Source organism: Folsomia candida, unplaced genomic scaffold, assembly GCF_002217175.1.
Source record: "Folsomia candida strain VU population unplaced genomic scaffold, ASM221717v1 Fcan01_Sc002, whole genome shotgun sequence".
NCBI classification, from domain to species: Eukaryota; Metazoa; Arthropoda; class Collembola; order Entomobryomorpha; family Isotomidae; genus Folsomia; species Folsomia candida.
In genome coordinates, this window is record NW_019091194.1 from 7561874 (window position 1) to 7578636 (window position 16763).

The 16763-nt window shown below is 37.7% G+C and overlaps 5 protein-coding genes across 7 annotated transcripts; 3 read left to right on the plus strand and 2 right to left on the minus strand.

Moving 5' to 3' along the window:
- The first annotated feature begins 226 nt into the window (after positions 1 to 226).
- LOC110842674 (homogentisate 1,2-dioxygenase) lies at positions 227 to 5015 on the plus strand. The gene is made up of 15 exons (XM_022088457.2): positions 227 to 387; positions 461 to 596; positions 713 to 852; positions 941 to 1006; positions 1066 to 1183; positions 1291 to 1370; positions 1933 to 2032; positions 3502 to 3526; positions 3587 to 3701; positions 3822 to 3905; positions 3983 to 4065; positions 4146 to 4189; positions 4259 to 4350; positions 4433 to 4522; positions 4611 to 5015. The coding sequence occupies exons 1-15, from the start codon at positions 361 to 363 to the stop codon at positions 4737 to 4739; spliced, it is 1329 nt and encodes a 442-aa protein (XP_021944149.1). The 5' UTR covers positions 227 to 360; the 3' UTR covers positions 4740 to 5015.
- Positions 5016 to 5073: 58 nt separating this feature from the next.
- Positions 5074 to 6523, plus strand: LOC110844854. The gene is made up of 3 exons (XM_022091178.2): positions 5074 to 5228; positions 5319 to 5852; positions 5937 to 6523. The coding sequence occupies exons 1-3, from the start codon at positions 5142 to 5144 to the stop codon at positions 6399 to 6401; spliced, it is 1086 nt and encodes a 361-aa protein (XP_021946870.1). The 5' UTR covers positions 5074 to 5141; the 3' UTR covers positions 6402 to 6523.
- A 9-nt stretch (positions 6524 to 6532) lies between these two features.
- On the minus strand, positions 6533 to 8942 carry LOC118434611 (mucin-5AC-like). 2 transcript variants are annotated; one of them, XM_035848507.1, is made up of 6 exons: positions 8496 to 8942; positions 8357 to 8421; positions 8122 to 8291; positions 7837 to 7954; positions 7690 to 7747; positions 6533 to 7532 (listed from the first exon to the last, which is right to left on the minus strand). In XM_035848507.1, the coding sequence occupies exons 1-6, from the start codon at positions 8575 to 8577 to the stop codon at positions 6574 to 6576; spliced, it is 1452 nt and encodes a 483-aa protein (XP_035704400.1). In that variant the 5' UTR covers positions 8578 to 8942; the 3' UTR covers positions 6533 to 6573. The 2 variants fall into 2 exon arrangements, with proteins under 2 accessions (XP_035704400.1, XP_035704401.1); XM_035848508.1 differs by having other exon boundaries at positions 8122 to 8278; positions 8357 to 8572.
- A 3240-nt stretch (positions 8943 to 12182) lies between these two features.
- LOC110845114 (piggyBac transposable element-derived protein 4-like) lies at positions 12183 to 14147 on the minus strand. Its single transcript, XM_035848368.1, has 4 exons — positions 13915 to 14147; positions 13273 to 13848; positions 12619 to 13208; positions 12183 to 12558 (listed from the first exon to the last, which is right to left on the minus strand). The coding sequence occupies exons 1-3, from the start codon at positions 14139 to 14141 to the stop codon at positions 12659 to 12661; spliced, it is 1353 nt and encodes a 450-aa protein (XP_035704261.1). The 5' UTR covers positions 14142 to 14147; the 3' UTR covers positions 12183 to 12558; positions 12619 to 12658.
- Positions 14148 to 15081: 934 nt separating this feature from the next.
- LOC118434511 lies at positions 15082 to 16763 on the plus strand. Of its 2 annotated transcripts, none has more exons than XM_035848241.1 (5): positions 15082 to 15290; positions 15414 to 15588; positions 15681 to 15834; positions 15924 to 16265; positions 16351 to 16763. In XM_035848241.1, exons 1-5 carry the CDS (start codon positions 15249 to 15251, stop codon positions 16565 to 16567), a joined length of 930 nt encoding a protein of 309 aa, XP_035704134.1. In that variant the 5' UTR covers positions 15082 to 15248; the 3' UTR covers positions 16568 to 16763. The 2 variants fall into 2 exon arrangements, with proteins under 2 accessions (XP_035704134.1, XP_035704135.1); XM_035848242.1 differs by having other exon boundaries at positions 15459 to 15588.

Sequence of the window (16763 nt, forward strand, 5' to 3'; positions counted from 1 at the left end):
TCCCGTTTCTTTAAGAGGGAGTGGACATTTTAAGCATAACCATTGGTTGAGAACTGGTCAGGAATATGGTTCAGGTAATATGATAACCAGTGCGAAGAGCTTCAATTTCAAGGCAAACCTCTTTAAACCCGATGACAAACATGATCCAGCAACCTCACCAGCCAGACTTTTCATGGTGCGCAGTGTCACACTGATTTATGAAGATGAACCAGTGGGACCACTTTTTGTATTAAATCTCATTGACATGGCTTCGTAGGACCAGGACCATAAAGTCAGTCAGTAAGTACTTGGTTATTGGGTTAACAGCATCAACCACTTTTCTCCCTGAGTGAATGTGTCACTGATTCAACAAATAACGCGATGTACGTGCAAGAAGGAGATCTCAAGGTTACAAGATACTCACGATATTATGCATACATGACCATTCGAATTTTTCACAATTTCCAAATAATTTGCTCAGTATTTATCTGGATTCGGATCTGAATTCTCGAGCGAGGACCCACGTTGCCCAAATTCACTTCCAAAAGGTCAAAATAATCCACAAAAATGTCCCTATAACTTGTACTCCGAGCAACTCTCGGGGACGGCTTTTACAGGTGATACATATGTATATATAACCAACTAATCCTAAGTTAATTAATGAAAATCACTTTTGAGGATTTCCCAACCAATTAATATCTCCACTAATAAACCGGAATTCATCTGTGTGTAGCACCACGGGAGTCAAACCGACGGAGTTGGTTGTACCGGATTAGACCATCAGTTCTCCACGTTCCGTTCAAGCCTCTGACCAGTGTTAATTCTGACAAAATCTTGGCAAATTTTGCCACCCTTCCGGCCGAACCGAATCAGGTTGTACAAAAACTCATCAATATAATTAATTCAAAAAAGTATAAATGGTTACGTAAATGTTTGAAGGCAACAACAAAATTCATTTCAGATGCGATGGTTTCCATTCGAAGCTCCAAAACCAGACGATGGCTTAGATTTTGTGTCTGGTCTCAAGGTAAAATTTATTTTACCTTGAAAAAAGAAACGCAGTAATTATATCCTTAGAATACGTAGACTGTTTGTGGCGCTGGAGACGTCATAACGAGAAATGGCGTCGGAATTTATGTGTATGGATGCAATTTGTCGATGGAAAATTCTGCGTTCTACTCTGCTGATGGAGATTTCCTTATTGGTATGTGTAGAATATAAATATTGCATCTATTGGAGTATATGTGTATGTACTTATGAATGTACGTACATATAATTGTGATGAGTAAATGAGCTACTGTGTTTTTATAGTTCCTGAACTCGGAACTTTGAAAATTACGACAGAGTTCGGAAAGATGGTGGTATCGCCAGGAGAAATATGCGTTATCCAGGTTAGCATAATATTTTTAAAAGATACATTGGTACAACTACCCTCCAGGACATATATAGACATATAACACATACGGATAACGCAAACGATGGCCTGTAAATTTGTGTTTTCCTGGCAAAATAATTATGATAATGAAGAACATGTCGATAAAATTATGTCATGAAAGGTAGATACATATTTCTGTAGAATAACGGTAATTGCTTGCAGTTAATGGATAGAGAGTTTCAGAAAGTCATGAATGAAGCTTTATGAGACGTGTGATAACAGGAGACAATAATAACTTTTACGACAAGAATACATAATCGAGTGCAGATTTTTCGGTATAATTAACGGTTGTGAAAGAAAAGTGGTGCGTCTATTCACTATTGAGCGAAGGTTTAATATTTTGAGATGCACATACATACACGTATATTAAAATTCCTTAAATAACTAGAATAATTAAGTTGAATGTACATTTCCGTGTCTCCAAATTGTGATATTTATGTATGTACGTACATCTATTAATTTAAACAACCTTTACAATGTCTTTAACGGGAATAAATTACTTGTTATTTTTATGTTAGCAAGGAATGCGTTTTGCTGTTTGTGTCGATGGACCAACACGTGGATATGCTCTCGAGGTTTTTGGAACTCACTTCGTTTTGCCAGTTTTAGGACCTATCGGTAAACAGCTTTACACAATTGTAATTATAATGGATTAGCATCAATAAGTAATATGCAAGAAAAAATCACCATGAGGAAGGGAACTGCAATTTGAGGCACATTGAGACACAGTAACATACTTAGGGGCCGTCCATAAATTACGTAACGCAAAAATCGTCATTTTTTAGACCCCCCCTCCCCCCTCGTAACGGCATCGTAACGCTTCTCGACTACCCCCCTCCCCTCCCCCTTCGTAACGTAACATAAATTTGATTTCACCGCAGGTGATTTACTTAGCACTCGCAATGCATTGTGGGGAATTTTGGGGCGGCACCGATGAAAGGAAAGGGGGGTATCGCTCATTCTGTTACCACAAAATAGAGCCAAAAATCCAGTTTATTTTTACTTATACAACCAGATCATTTCGGTTACTCCATTTTGAGATATTTAAGGTCAAAGTTTGACCGCAAACTTTTTTGCATTGAGTTAGAAAATTTGTAACAACTTTGCACTTAAATATTTCAAAATGAAGCAAATGAATTGATCTGGATGTACATATCTATGTAAAAATAAACTAGATTTTTTGGTATATTTCTTGGTAACAGAATGAACGATGGACTCGTTACCCCCCCTTCCTTGACCGGTTCCGCCCTAAAATTCCCCACTGTAATGCAACCTTTTCTCAATTTACACCTGGAAAACTAATGAAAAATGTATATTTACATGCGTACACTGAAACCTTTTGGATGACATGAATTCAATATGCTCGGCGTATCATATTTGGCGAATTTTAGTCGAGTTTATAAAATGTGTTACGTAACAAACTTTTTATACCCCCCACCCCCTTCATAACAATTCGTAACGCACTTCCCATGACCCCCCCTCCCCCCTCTTGCGTTACGTAATTTATGGAAGGCCCCTTATGAGTATGTATGTATATCATGATCAAGTGTAGATTAGCACACCTAAAACAATATATGCATCGGATCAGCATATATTTAAAATGTTTTGCCCCTTTTCAGGCCTTTTCCAGGCACTTAAATGGTGCATATGTGTGTGTCATATGTACGATATCAGTACCACACAACTCCGACACCTTTAAATTCAATATGTAGCTATGACCCATGGCAAGTCGAATTGTTTCCTATTCGGTATTTCATGTATGTATGCACAGGACCTGTCTCGGCCCTGTACCGGTGACAATAAATATATACCGTTTGCCCGAAAATGGGCAAAACGGAACAAAACCGGTACCGGCATTTGGTTATCCGGGACACGAATAATTATGTTTGTACATATGTCTATATGCCTTTGTTGCTTGTGTGCATATGTATGTACATAAAACGGCTCTTCCTCCACTGACTTTTTATGACTAATGATATTTATTGATTCTTAATTTGCATTTGATATCCTGTATGAAATGTAATGCAATGGGAACTAATGCAGGTAGAAATAAATCTAATTTTGCATAAACTTGTATTTATTTGCAGGAGCAAATGGACTCGCAAATCCTCGGTATGAACAATTTCATTAATGTGTAACAACTTAATAGAAAGCCCAATTCGTGTCATACAGGGATTTCCTGCACCCTACAGCATGCTATGACGATAAGGTCGGGGAATACAAAATTGTTGCAAAATTCCAGGGAAAATTGTTCTCCGCCGTGCAAAACCATTGCCCATTTGATGTGGTATTATGTCAAAATGATTGACAAAATCATACAATTGGCGTATGTATATGACGCCAATTGTTCTATTTACTTGTTTGCCTATTCCCAATAGTTCTATTTTAATAAATATACTTTGTGAAGGTCGCCTGGCACGGAAATTATACTCCCTACAAATATAACTTGACCTCCTTCATGACCATCAACACTGTTTCATTTGATCATTGCGTATGATTAGAAATAAATTATAATAAAATTATAAAACTATTTGAAAAACATATTTACATAACTGAGTTACTTCCCAGGATCCTTCAATCTTCACCGTGCTGACAGCCCCATCCGTAAAACCTGGGGTTGCTATTGCAGATTTTGTCATATTTCCTCCACGGTATGCACAAAGAGTGAAGTTGTAAGAGAAGTTCTCTTAGAGAACTCATTAATTAATATCATTTCGTATGTATTTTCCAGATGGTCCGTTGCAGAACATACCTTTCGTCCCCCGTACTATCATCGTAATCGCACTCAATTTCTAGAGTTTCTTGATGGGTTAATTTATAAAATAATTTCGTATTTTCTTGTAGGAAACTGCATGTCAGAGTTCATGGGACTTATCAAAGGGTCGTATGAAGCCAAAGAGGAAGGATTTCGTCCTGGTGGTGCCACGCTTCATCAGGTGAGTGAGAGGTTTCGTTAAATTGTTTATAGGGGAAAATTGATACAAATAAGTACAATTAAATAAAAATAATAACAAACAGATCATGACCCCACATGGCCCAGACGCCCAGTGTTTCGAGGGTGCGAGCAATGCAAACCTGAGCCCTGTTCGAGTTGCAGACGGAACCATGGTATGCATGCATAGACCAATTTTTCACGACACAGCTTTATTTATATTCGTGTTCGTAACTCTTTATCAATTACATGATTTCTACTTAGGCTTTCATGTTTGAATCGTCTTTCAACCTAGCAGTTCTTCCATGGGCACTTGAAACTGCGAATCGCGACCTGAAATATCACGAGTGCTGGGCTGGACTCAAGTCGCATTTTAATGAACAAGAACAATGAATCAATGAATGTACATTTTGAATATACTTTAAATGAATAAAGTTGAATTGACATATCTTCACGGGTGAACTGGTTTGAACCAGCTCTGGCTAACAAGATTCAGATAATTCAGTTAATCTTGTTGACACGATACGTAATTTTAAACAAAATTTTAGTTTAACATTATAATTTTCAATGATTTGATGTTTTGATTGCCTATAATGATACATTTTTGAGGTGACTCGCAGGAATTATTGTGCAATGCAATAAACACAATCAATGCCTTTATAATTATAATTCCACATCTGCAGAAAATTTATTATACATAATACACTCTAAGAGTTCATTTAAACGATGCATAGGCCTAAAATCATATCAGAGGCAAAAGAATAGTCATCGCATTGTCGGTCATTGCTACGTACGATGTTTTCTATTGTTTTGAGCAGTTATTACGTAGCGGTCACCCTCTTGACATTGAGGAAGGGCTCTGTTCCATACCAGCAAACGAACGTAAGAAAAAGTGCTTGAAACCTAAAAATAATCAGCTACATAGAAGGTAAATACATATAATCTAATTTACGACTTGTATATTTATTAAAGGATCACGTCGAATCAATTGTCCAACTTTTAAACCAACAAGGCCCTCATCACAAAGAAGCTGAACTGTTGTGGAAGGGGATACAATTCCCGACAAAAAATACAACACAGCCCTCCAATCTTTTTTTGAATCACTGGTTTCAAGAAATCCTCCACAAGTCCAGCCTAATAATAAGCAATGAAATCAAAGATCCTACTGAGAGTCGACGAGTAAGTTCCAGTTTCTCAAAAGAATTGTCAAAATTCGTACATTCGTCTGTAGAACTAGAGAACAAAGCTGAATGCTACTCTAGCATTTTGAGGAATCTAAAATCTAGAAATAATTATAATGATGATGTAGTTTTCTCTGTGGCGAAATTTGTAATGTTTGACAGCGGACAATTCGATAAACCTGAAGATAAAGCTGAATTGAATGAATTGTTTGGCCCAGTTGTGTGGCCAATCATGGAAGGTAGGAATATTACCTTGAAAAATTCTAGATTTGGATATTATCTGTATATTGGCGAAATTCCAACGCGAGCTAACAAACAAAAGGAGGTTTGTAATATAATACATATATGTACAAGAAGAGTATATGGTATCAGGTCACTAATTTATTTTTAACTTAATTAATATGCGCAGGTCCTTTTGTGGAAAAGCTCCCAATTTGTAAATCAAGCTCAAGCTATTTTTAATTTTCAACTGAGTGGACTACTGAAGGAAGAAGCATCTCAATCAAAGTTCAGATTGCTGCACAAAGTCCCAGCGACAATTGGAAACAAGAACGAGTTGGCATTTACACTTGGACCAACTAAAAATTCCTCCAATATATCAGGAACAACAATGTCATCGGTGACATTGGCAGCAAAACCTCCTTCTCCAGATTCCAGACAGTTGTGGGAAGTTGAGTTAGCCAAAGATGGACAATCAGTGTTAATAATAATTCAAAGTGACAAAGCATCCTCTGGAATTAGCAAATATGTCGTGTGTGCACCACCAGGACCAGAGTTTGAAGTTGATGAGTTGCGACGTAGAGCTGGAATACTGGAATTTCCAGCTAATGTCGAACCAAATCTTGAATGCGAGTGGAGTGTTATTTTAGCATAATTAAAGCACTCACATATGCAATTTTGTAGTTATAATTTGTTGCACTTTTTCTTAAAATCCAAATTCAGCAGTACAAAATTTATTCTGTGTTTTTACCAATAAATTAATTAATTAATATATAAAATTGTTATTCGTCAAAAGTATTTAGCATCACGATATTTCTTTATGATCATCAGTATGTTTCGTCTATATCAACTTCATCATCCTCACTGGATATTACCTCGTTCGCAAAATCTAGAATTTCGGAGGAGTGGATTTTCCGTTTTGAATCGACATCGCTTTTCTCGACAAACAATACTTTTTTGCCCTTGGTAACTTTTTCCTTTTTTGGTACCAATTCTTCTTCCGAAGTGGTGGATCTGGTTATAGCTCTACGTTTGTCTACTGGAGGGGGAGCAGTTGTTGTTAAAGTGTCCAACGGAACAGTTTCAGTCGTGGACTTTGAATGGTGAACTCTCATAGAGCGTCCTTGCACAGCATGGCGACGAACTGATGACAAAATTCCATAATCAGGTTCTTCCGTCGTTGCCTTCCTTCTTTTTCTTCTCATAGATCTTCCCGAAGCCACACCGGGCGCAGGTGTCGTAGAATCAGCATTGACGGTGGTATTAGAGCCGCTTGGTGGGGGAGCGGGGGTGGTAGCAGTTTCGTTACCAGCGGCGGGTGCGACTGTGGTGGACGTTTCATTGCTAGCAGGCGCAGCGGAAGTAGCATTGGACGGAGGTGCAACTGTCGAATTTGCGGCAGGAATTGTCTCGTTCCCGGCAGGAATTGTTGCATTTCCGGCGGGAACTGTTGTGTTTCTGGCAGGAATTGTTTCGTTGCCGGCGGGAATTGTGGCGTCGCCGGCAGGAACTGTTGCGTTTCCGGCAGGAATTGTGGCGTTGCCGGCAGGAACTGTTGCGTTTCCGGCAGGAATTGTTGCGTTGCCGGACGCTGGTGGGGTTGTGGTCGCAGAAGGATCTGTCGCTGGCATAGGTGAACTCGCGGTTGAAGTGCATGAGGGGTCAGAGGCTGCGTCCGCATCGCCAGTATTTTTGCAAATAAAATACATTTTCATATCACAGGGATAATCGTTGAAATAATGACTTTCTTGTCTGCCCGTAGCATTCCCTGCTTTCTGCTCGTCTTCTAAAAGGCATTCAAGGTGTAAGTGAGAGTTTCTTAAATAAATCTACATGATTGCATATACATATGTATAAATGTTTCTATGATATGGTTGTACTATTTATCGTGGTCTGGAGTGATAAATTGGACTACTATGATAATAATAATAAATAAACATTACTGTGATAAACTGGGAACCCAGCACAGTGCTCTGCCGATTTCGTTGTGATGTGATCTGGCTGTAGGATAATTAGCATTTGCACAATAAGTATTATACTTTTTGTAGAAAATTGATTTCCAAATAGAGTCTGATAGTAAACGGAATAACCTGTTTAGGATACCACCTGTATGATGCCACGTTGGACACTGGTGTACCTTCGACTTTGGGTTTTTTCATCCACACCCACTCCCCCTCCTTCTTTTCGTCTGTGAGTCCAAACCAGTATCTGCATGAATTGTTTTTAAAATTTCCCTAATTTTAATATTCCTGTCATTTTTTACGATAAACCATGTAAATTCCCATCTTGCTTAATCAGTACAATAAAAAATTATGAAAACAATCATGGACACAAAGCCAGCCTACATTTGAAGGATTAAACTAATAGTGATTCACCTTCGATCCAGTCCAAATTCATGAGGCTCCTTCCCAGTATCATAGGCTTCACTGAATACGGAAATTTTGTAAATGAGGTCCTTTACTTTATTTGCTTCGGCTGCGGTTTCGAAAGTGGCCATGCTACCCAAACATTTTGAACAAAACTCTAGCGACTCTGCATAAGTAAGCTGGAATTTAAAAAAATGAGGCATACACACAATTTAAACAATTCAATGCCACGTTCTAAACTTACTTTCTTCTGGTAAATCCGATAGTCTTTATCGAGATCAACATATTTTAGCGATCCACTTGTGTCGTCTGTCATTGTAATGATAGTTCAGATTTTTGTCGGGCATGAAATTATTTGATTTATGCTTTATTATGTCTCTCACCCTTCAATCCACTACTATCCGTAGTTATGATATGCTCGGATAATGATATTAAAGTTAACACAGAAATATAGCACAACCTCATTTTTCCTCGTTGAATATATTACGAGTAATATTTAGGGACATATTTGAACATGTAGTTTAAAGAGCTTTAGGCTACTCCACACTGTTTAGAGGAATTATAGTTATTAAATATAAGCTACTTTCTCCTTATTCAATAACTTGAATTGTGCTTGCACGATAAAACATAAGTAACTCGTTAATCTAATTTAGTAAAAGCATTTCCATTTCATTCCGCACATTTGTTGACATATTTGTATCGCACTCTCCAATTCATTCTCAGTGGGCAAATACAAAAGGCGTTAGGACATGGTTTTGACGAATTCATGCCTTAATTGCGGGATGGATTTTAGTCATAGAGATTTCTAACTTTTTTTATCTGAAAGCCCATGTCTCAAACTATAGGTAAGCTTATCTGGCTTCCGACTTTGTGTACTCTGCGAAATGAGGCAAGGTCAAATTTGGAGAGGTGTCCTTTTTTAGTTTTCCAAACCAGTGTTGTTATAAAATGGCGTTGAACAAAATATTTTTTTCTGAGGTCCTGATGCAAAAATAGTTTTTGCGACTATTTTTAAGGGACTTAGCATGCTTTTCACTATATAAAACCACTTTTGCCTCATGCTTATCTTTTAAGTCCGTTTTACAGTCTAATTTCATACTTGTCCTAATGAAATGCGCTCTTTAACGCAACTCTTCCACTTTTAAGGCCCCCACATTTTACGACTTTGATGCTAAAAATCCCTTACGTGGTTTTTATTCAAGGTACATATAGTATATTGCACTGTAAGTACTTTTGACAAAATTTTGATAAGTGGTTACACCCCACGGACTAAGTTTTCATCAGACCTTATAAACTTTTTGGAAAAGTTCCCGTCGTTTTCGATGTCGAACTTCAGAAATAATTTAACTAACCAAAACGCAATAATTTTATTATTTTGTCACTTGTACCTTGTAGATAAAATAGTTCTGCAGCAGGGGACACCAAAAGATTATTAAAATTTATTTTCGAAAAAATTTGACCATTAATTTTCCAAATAAGTTCACGAGTTTTTTAGGATTCTGCGACAGCTGATTAGCTCGGGTCCTTCTATAAAACTGTTTACACAAAATCTTGACTGTTTGTTTTAATATTACTTAGGACACTTCCAGCTTTACCCTCAAGCTGCATTTGACCCGGTGGGTCAACTTTCAAGGTCAGCAGGTTAATTTTTCCGCGCACGGTCTGATTTATCATTTTTTGGGCAAACTATCCGCGATGATGGAAGGCCCACGTTGTGTGATTCATTACGGATTCTTTTATTATTACATGCAATGATTATCTAGGGTTATTATATTAACAATCATTCACCTCTGACCTCTTTGGTTATCATGCTATATAAGCAATTAAGTTTGGAAAGTGTTTTTTTGGCTTCTACCAACTCCGGGGGCACTGTAGGGTGCATTTGTGAAGCTATCACCCTAAAATTTTAAAGATATCTTTTTGAGAGTATTATCTTGCAACCTACCAAAAATCAGTTCAAAATTCAACTCCCCGCAAAAGATATTCACCCGAGAATTCGTCAAAACCATCACCTAACGCCTTTTGTAATGCTTGGAGCAATTTAGTGAAGAACAATTGATATGCACAATTAACAAGTAACAACAAGTTAAGAATGCTTAATTAAATTTAATCATTACTGGCATTTGCAACTGGCAAGTCAATAGATTGATTAATTAATCTAACATAACCGACAATTTCTAAAATCATTGGCCAAATTTATTTCCTGTTCAGGAAATGAACTTCGTACTTCACAGTACGAAAGTAGTTCATCGCAATGGATGGTTCGTTAAGTTTATTTTCGTTCTTAGCAACGCTGGCTGGAGAAAAAGTCAAATTTTGGTTTTTCTCGTTTACTTATTTCGTGAGCTACCAATATTATTTGACACTTTATCATTCTATGGGGCACCGCCCATAGAAACGATGTCAGTTAATCGTGGTGAGCTACCTCTTCTTGTCCAATATTATTTGACACTTTATCATTCTATGGGGCACCGCCCATAGAAACGATGTCAGTTAATCGTGGTGAGCTACCTCTTCTTGTCCAAAATTATTTGACACTTTATCAGTCTATAAGGTTACGACAAATGGCCGAGTTATAAAATAAATTTTCATTTTTATTAGCCCGAATCAGGGCTTATGGAACCGTCATGTTCGTCCTTCCGTCCGTAAACACGATAGTAAAAACGACTGAACCGATTGACTTAAAATTTTTACCATGTACATATTGGACAAGTTATGTAGGAAACGAGTTCGAAGGCGGACGAAATCGGTCAAGTGGCCGACCGGTGGGGGTCATGTGAGTAGGATAAAATTTCGAAATTTCAAAATTGTCGTAGAAAACCGAAATTTTGTACAGAGGTAGCTAATGACTTCTACTAGAAAAAAAATGAAATTAAGTTGGAAAAATTTTCATCTTGAGGGACCCTATGGATTGACCCATACCGGTTTTTCAAAATGGTCATATCGGACTGAAATTTGGTAGACAGGTTGCTTATTGGTCCTAACGGAAGAATATGAAATGACATTGGTAGAATTTTTATCTTGAGGGACCTTGGGATGACTCACGCCGATTAGAAATTGCTTTAAAAACATGAAATCCGGCACCGTGATGCTTTATGGCTTCTCATTAAAGAATATGGAGTTAGAATGCCAAATAATAGAAAATACTTAATAAACATTTAACCATCCACACCACGGAGGTTGGTAATATTATTTTGTCGGTGAGTTCGATAAAAATAGAAGTGAGCTCGGAGTCAGGGACAGAATCCCTGACTCGGACCAAATGGAGTCTGCACTGTAGATTTCAAAAAATAAAAGTTGATAAAAATATATGTAATACATGAGTTATATTACAATGGGAATCTAATTTTTAGGCCTTTTCACATGTGCTTATAGATTTTTCAAGATGCCTGTCTGTGCGCACGATAACTCTCTTTAAACACAAGCTAGCGCCCTGAAATTTTGCGAAGTTCAAAAGTAAGGATGGGTTCAAAGATGTCTTTTAAGTGGTTAGGGGTTGACTAAAAAAATATTAAATGCCATAGAAAAGTCCCAAATTTGTCGTAGGAAGTTGAAATTTTGACAACGGGTGAGACCGTAAGGCCTAATCCATGCAGATTTTTCAAAAATATGCCACTCCACCAGTCAATGGTCGTTTTGACCGACAACCGCAACGCCTGACTCGGGCTAAATAAAGGCAGCATATAGGAAATTTCAAGTTTACTATTAGACATAATACCCTCGAGATTTTTAGCTTAAAAAATCAATCTAAAAATTACGATGATTTCATCTTTCAGAATTAAATCTCTATGTTTGCCCATTCAAAAGTTATTAAAGGTCAAAGTAGTTGGTGTCTGTGCGATGGACTTCAGACACCAATGATTTTAAAAATAATTATTTTATTTGCAACTCGACCATTTGTCGCAACCGTTAACCTTATAAAAACTAATTAATTTTGACCTGGATACCATTTAAAAACGGAATTTAAAATGGTTTCTATTGCTCTTTACTTTCTGGGGTGCAAAATACCATTGAGACCGAGTAGTGGGGCGGTGATAAAATCAGTTGGGGACTGAATTAATGCAAACCGATTTTGAATATTCTGCTTATGCAGTTTTGATTTATTACGAACCAAGAACTGATTCGCGAACAATAATTAGAACATTATACACTTTTTGAACATGAAATTTCAATTATAAATCAACAATATAACTGAGCCAAATGGCACACACTATAAATTTTTGACATGACAGTGGGATTTGATTTTCATAGTAGTACAACAATTAACTAAACGAACAGTAAATCATCATCATTGATGACATTACTATCATGATTTTGGGATGCATTATATATTTCAAACAAGTTATTGTAATCGTAACGTGGTGAATTTTGTCCAGTGTTCTGTGACTCGTTGCGATCCGCTAGTGGCACTACTTGCTGCGATACCTGCTGCTGCGATAACTGCAACTATTTGTGAATACACTACATAAATTCTCAGCAAAGATAAATAGCATGTTCTCGACTTACCATTTCGTCATGATAAAATTTGAAACAGTTGAAGACGCTGCTACCAATGCACAAACGTTTCTCGCAAGCAAGGCACTTGAACTGCATAATCGTCCTCTTCCCCAATTTTGTTTTGCAGTGGAAACAATCGGATTTGCTTGGGTAACCGTTTTCTTTCATAACTCGTTCTAATTATTTTCTTATTCGCTAAGGGTACTGAGACACGGCTTTGGGAAGGTCTTCCTCTTGGCTTCCGTGCTACGGGGAACTTCGTGAGAATGTTGTGGATTATTGATTTGACGAACGCTTCGTAATTAAGACGGCGGAATCCAACTTGATCGTTTTGGGTCGTATTGTACATAATCATTGAATTATATACCGAGAGCTCGACCAAATAAAATGCGACCTTTTTATACCACTTGTATGACTTGCGGAGACTTTGGTTGGGTTTTATCGTTTTGTCGACATTGTCCACCCCACCCATAGTCTTGTTGTAGAGTAAAACTGTATCTGGCTTCATTCGTTGGTTGTTGGGGTTGGTGGAGGGCCATTCCGTCATTCCATGGGGCATGAAAGTGTTGAGGATAAGCACTTCCCGCCTGTCCTGCCATCTTGTATGTACAAAGAGGTTCTAAATTTTTGAAAAAAAACAATAAATAGAAATATTTCACCAACCTTTCTATCAAAACGTCTCCATCACTAAAGGTTTCAACCTCTCCTTTTCTGAGTTTTCGAGTCATCCTTGCACCTCTTGGAATTCCTTTCCGTCTTTTTTGTACAGTCCCCAAAACATACGTGAGACGATCTTTCAACATCCTTGCTAATTTGAGGCTGTGGAACCAGTTATCGATTATGATGCGACGACCAGCATCTAAGTATGGCTGCAAAAGAGTCAGAACGGCGGCTCCCCCGAATCCAACAAGAGAAATCCACGAGCGGTCAGTTATCTGCGTGCTCTTGCCTTGATATGGAAGAACATCGAGAACAAATTGCATTGCGCTATTCACGACGAGGAACAACTTCACTCCAAATCTTGACCTTTTTTTCGGGTTATATTGTTTAAAGGATAACCTGCCTTTAAATGGAATTAAACTTTCGTCTATACATAGAACTTTTCCGGCATGAATTGCGCGTTGAAAATTCATCAGCAGGTCGGTCATAAAACTTCCGAGTTTAATGAAGCGATCTTGGTTGGTTTGTGGCACGGTTTCATTATTTACGAAGTGGAGAGCTCTCAAAATGGATATAAATCTAGTACAGAATGAAAAATGTGTGATAAATGCATATATTGATATGTACATATTTATAGAAGATTACCTATCTCGACTCATGACAGAAGGAAAAAATGTGGTCGAAACTAAGGGGTCTGTGGACCAGTATTCTTTATAAGATGATTTTTTAACAAGCGTCATGGCCAAAATAAGAGATAGAAAGCGCCAGATATCAGCAGCAGTGACTGGGGTCCAACCAATAAATGCACGGGGAGAGGTTCGCTTCACTTGCTCAGCGTATCTGTTCGACTCCACAGCTATCTTTTCGACCATGGAGTCATCAATGAGTTTTCTGAGAATGTCTAGAGATGTTCCAAAGTGGTGGCGAAAATCATCCTTTATTTGATCATCTGGACCTTGGAAATTATGCACGGGTGGACGAAATTCTTCATCCCAGTTTATGGTTTCATCCTAATAAGTAGAGCAAGGTCATAATCCGAGGAATGGTCACAAACGAAAAGAATATTAAACCTCGTCAATATCGCTGTCAGACTCGTCCTCAGCTTCAAAATCATCTTCTGAAGCAGCGTCGTAGTAGAGGTCGTCGTCATCACCTTCCGATATTTGCATAGCCATGATTTCCAAAAGTTGAGAGTACCTGTTGAAACGTGAAATAAATTTGAGTCGATATTCGAGGAATATTTAACATTTATGCACATACATATTACAACAAAATATACAACACTTACTGGATATTTTCCTATCTTTTCTGGAATTTTGGCTGGCTGTATGTTCAGCAATTACTCCCCCAATTACAGCTCTCCCCTCAAAAATTGCAGTTCAAGCGTGAAGAAAGTCCAACGATAAATAAGGAGGAAAGAATGGAGCAGCTGAGAAAATTTTCTCCGTCACTTTATTTTTATTTTTTTCCTACACCTTATTGATGTAGCCCGGTCTCAACGGAATTTTGTAACCATACACCTTATTGGTGGAATCCGTCGTCAACGAGAAAAAGTTGGCCTACACCTTATTGGTGTAGTCCGTCACCAAGAGATCGAAATCGCCCTCCACCTTATTGGTGGAATCCGTTTTTAAAAGGTTAAGGGAGACGCGTTACCTAGATACTTAAAGTCAAGCAATCGTGCTTCTTGTCGCTACATCTTTTCTTAAGTGGTGTTTATGCTTCACGTCACCGTCACGATCTCCTCCAAATCCGATTTTTTGATTGGTTAAAATTTTTAATTGTCATAGTGATAATTTCGCTCAGCCAATCAAAAAATCGGATTTGGAGGAGATCGTGACGATAGCGTGAAGCATAAACGCACCTTTAGAAATTTTATTACCGTCTACCAACCATGTCGGAATTAAAAAGCTCAGTTTTCACCGTAAAACAACCCTTGGCGAAGGTTCGGAAACTAAAGTACAAGTTGAACTCATTGGATGACTTTATGTTTTCGCATTATCATTTCCTATTGGAAATTTGTAAGTACTTATTTAGATACTTGTGTATATAATGCATTTATGTATGTATGTCTATACTGTAAATTGTGCAATATTTTGTAAATGTTGGTCAGCTTTTACTAAATAATTTACGTACATATGGAGAATTTAGATTTTGATCACATCGAATTATTGATCCCTCACTGGCAGGACAAGATCCGGTCCATGTTCCAGAAATTTGAGGAGGTGGGGAAGTCAAAAGATCATCTACAAAAGATCGAGCTCCCATCGGACACGGATATCGCGAAAGCTGAGCGACTTAGCATTAATCAAAAAAGTGGTGAATATACATAAATATGCACCTTCATTGTCACATTTCTTACTATATAGCTTAGTTTATACTAATAGATAAGTGCATATGTAATACTATAGGTTGGTCGGGTGGGAAACGTCCCCTACAAAAGAAAAAAATGAAGGTAGCCGCTGTTCTTCGGGAGAAGGCTTACTATGAAAAAATTGTGTGCAGCACAGAAGACTGGATTTTGAAAGCTTCCAAGCAGAAAGCCATGATTGAAAAGCTGAAAGTGTAAGTCAAAATAATAAACCAATACTAAAATACGTATATTTGAAATTGTCTTGTCTAACACAAATCTACATAAATAAATTTGTTTGCAGAAAAATAAGATTAATAAAGCGGATAATGTGCACGCTACACCATAAAAACGGTGTTCGCTTCGACGAAGAGCCGCTCAAGGGAGTTTTTCCAGACGGCATTCCCGAAGAGAGCAACGCCGAAGCTTCTGATGTTACCAGCAGCAAAGATGATGACACCGAATACGATGGATCCTCTTCAAGCGAGGATTTTGAAGACGAGAGTGAATTTGACAGCAGCACGGACCATGAGTCCGAGCCAGGTAAAAATGGGTCGTCATCCGTTGACCAAAGTATAGTTCCACCCAAAGCGTTGGTTTCCAGTAAAACAAGTCAACAACAAGGAAGTGGCTCAAATGCTAAAATGTGTGTAGGACTTATTTGATATTCAAACCCGAATGCTAAATGTTACCTTTTTGATTGATTTGTATATTTTACATGTACGATATAGGACGCCCCATCATCAGAACGTTCCCCATGAAATCCACACAATCAGTGTTGCAAATAAAGATAGATCACCAGGGGAAAGTTTAGATTCTGGGTACAATATTGCAAGTACCGTTGCAGAATTTGTTAAAGATCGAGCATGCCAGACAGAATTTGTAGATGTTGATAATGATCTTGAATTTTACGACGGTAAGCTAACATTGTTTTCTGGAAAACTGTAATGAGTTTTTGTATTTATTAGTAGATGAAGACGTGGAATTGTGTCAAGTCATTGATTTCCAGTAGCAAAACTTTTCTGACAAAAGAAAAGTTAAATACTTAGTAGGATTATAAGTATTTTATTGTATTATCGTCACTTATTGTGCGCATAATTTATACTAATTATTGGGCATATTCTGCCTTAAATTTTGAGTATAT

Bases quoted from the DNA above. Each gene is read 5' to 3' on its own strand.
- LOC110842674 (XM_022088457.2), top strand. From the start codon at position 361: ATGTACGTGCAAGAAGGAGATCTCAAG. The intron at 1,371-1,932 runs GTTAGCATAATA...TTTTTATGTTAG, and splicing joins GAGAAATATGCGTTATCCAG to CAAGGAATGCGTTTTGCTGT. The intron at 2,033-3,501 runs GTAAACAGCTTT...ATTTATTTGCAG, and splicing joins GCCAGTTTTAGGACCTATCG to GAGCAAATGGACTCGCAAAT.
- LOC118434611 (XM_035848507.1), bottom strand. From the start codon at position 8,577: ATGAGGTTGTGCTATATTTCTGTGTTAACTTTAATATCATTATCCGAG. The intron at 7,955-8,121 runs GTGAATCACTAT...CAATTCATGCAG, and splicing joins GAATTTGGACTGGATCGAAG to ATACTGGTTTGGACTCACAG. The intron at 7,748-7,836 runs GTTATTCCGTTT...ATTATCCTACAG, and splicing joins ACAGGTGGTATCCTAAACAG to CCAGATCACATCACAACGAA.
- LOC110845114 (XM_035848368.1), bottom strand. From the start codon at position 14,141: ATGGTCGAAAAGATAGCTGTGGAGTCGAACAGATACGCTGAGCAAGTG. The intron at 13,849-13,914 runs GTAATCTTCTAT...ATTCTGTACTAG, and splicing joins TCTGTCATGAGTCGAGATAG to ATTTATATCCATTTTGAGAG. The intron at 13,209-13,272 runs GTTGGTGAAATA...TGTACATACAAG, and splicing joins GGAGACGTTTTGATAGAAAG to ATGGCAGGACAGGCGGGAAG.
- LOC118434511 (XM_035848241.1), top strand. From the start codon at position 15,249: ATGACTTTATGTTTTCGCATTATCATTTCCTATTGGAAATTT. The intron at 15,835-15,923 runs GTAAGTCAAAAT...ATTTGTTTGCAG, and splicing joins ATGATTGAAAAGCTGAAAGT to AAAAATAAGATTAATAAAGC. The intron at 16,266-16,350 runs GTGTGTAGGACT...TGTACGATATAG, and splicing joins AGTGGCTCAAATGCTAAAAT to GACGCCCCATCATCAGAACG.
- LOC110844854 (XM_022091178.2), top strand. From the start codon at position 5,142: ATGTTTTCTATTGTTTTGAGCAGTTATTACGTAGCGGTCACCCTCTTG. The intron at 5,229-5,318 runs GTAAGAAAAAGT...TATTTATTAAAG, and splicing joins TTCCATACCAGCAAACGAAC to GATCACGTCGAATCAATTGT. The intron at 5,853-5,936 runs GTTTGTAATATA...TAATATGCGCAG, and splicing joins GAGCTAACAAACAAAAGGAG to GTCCTTTTGTGGAAAAGCTC.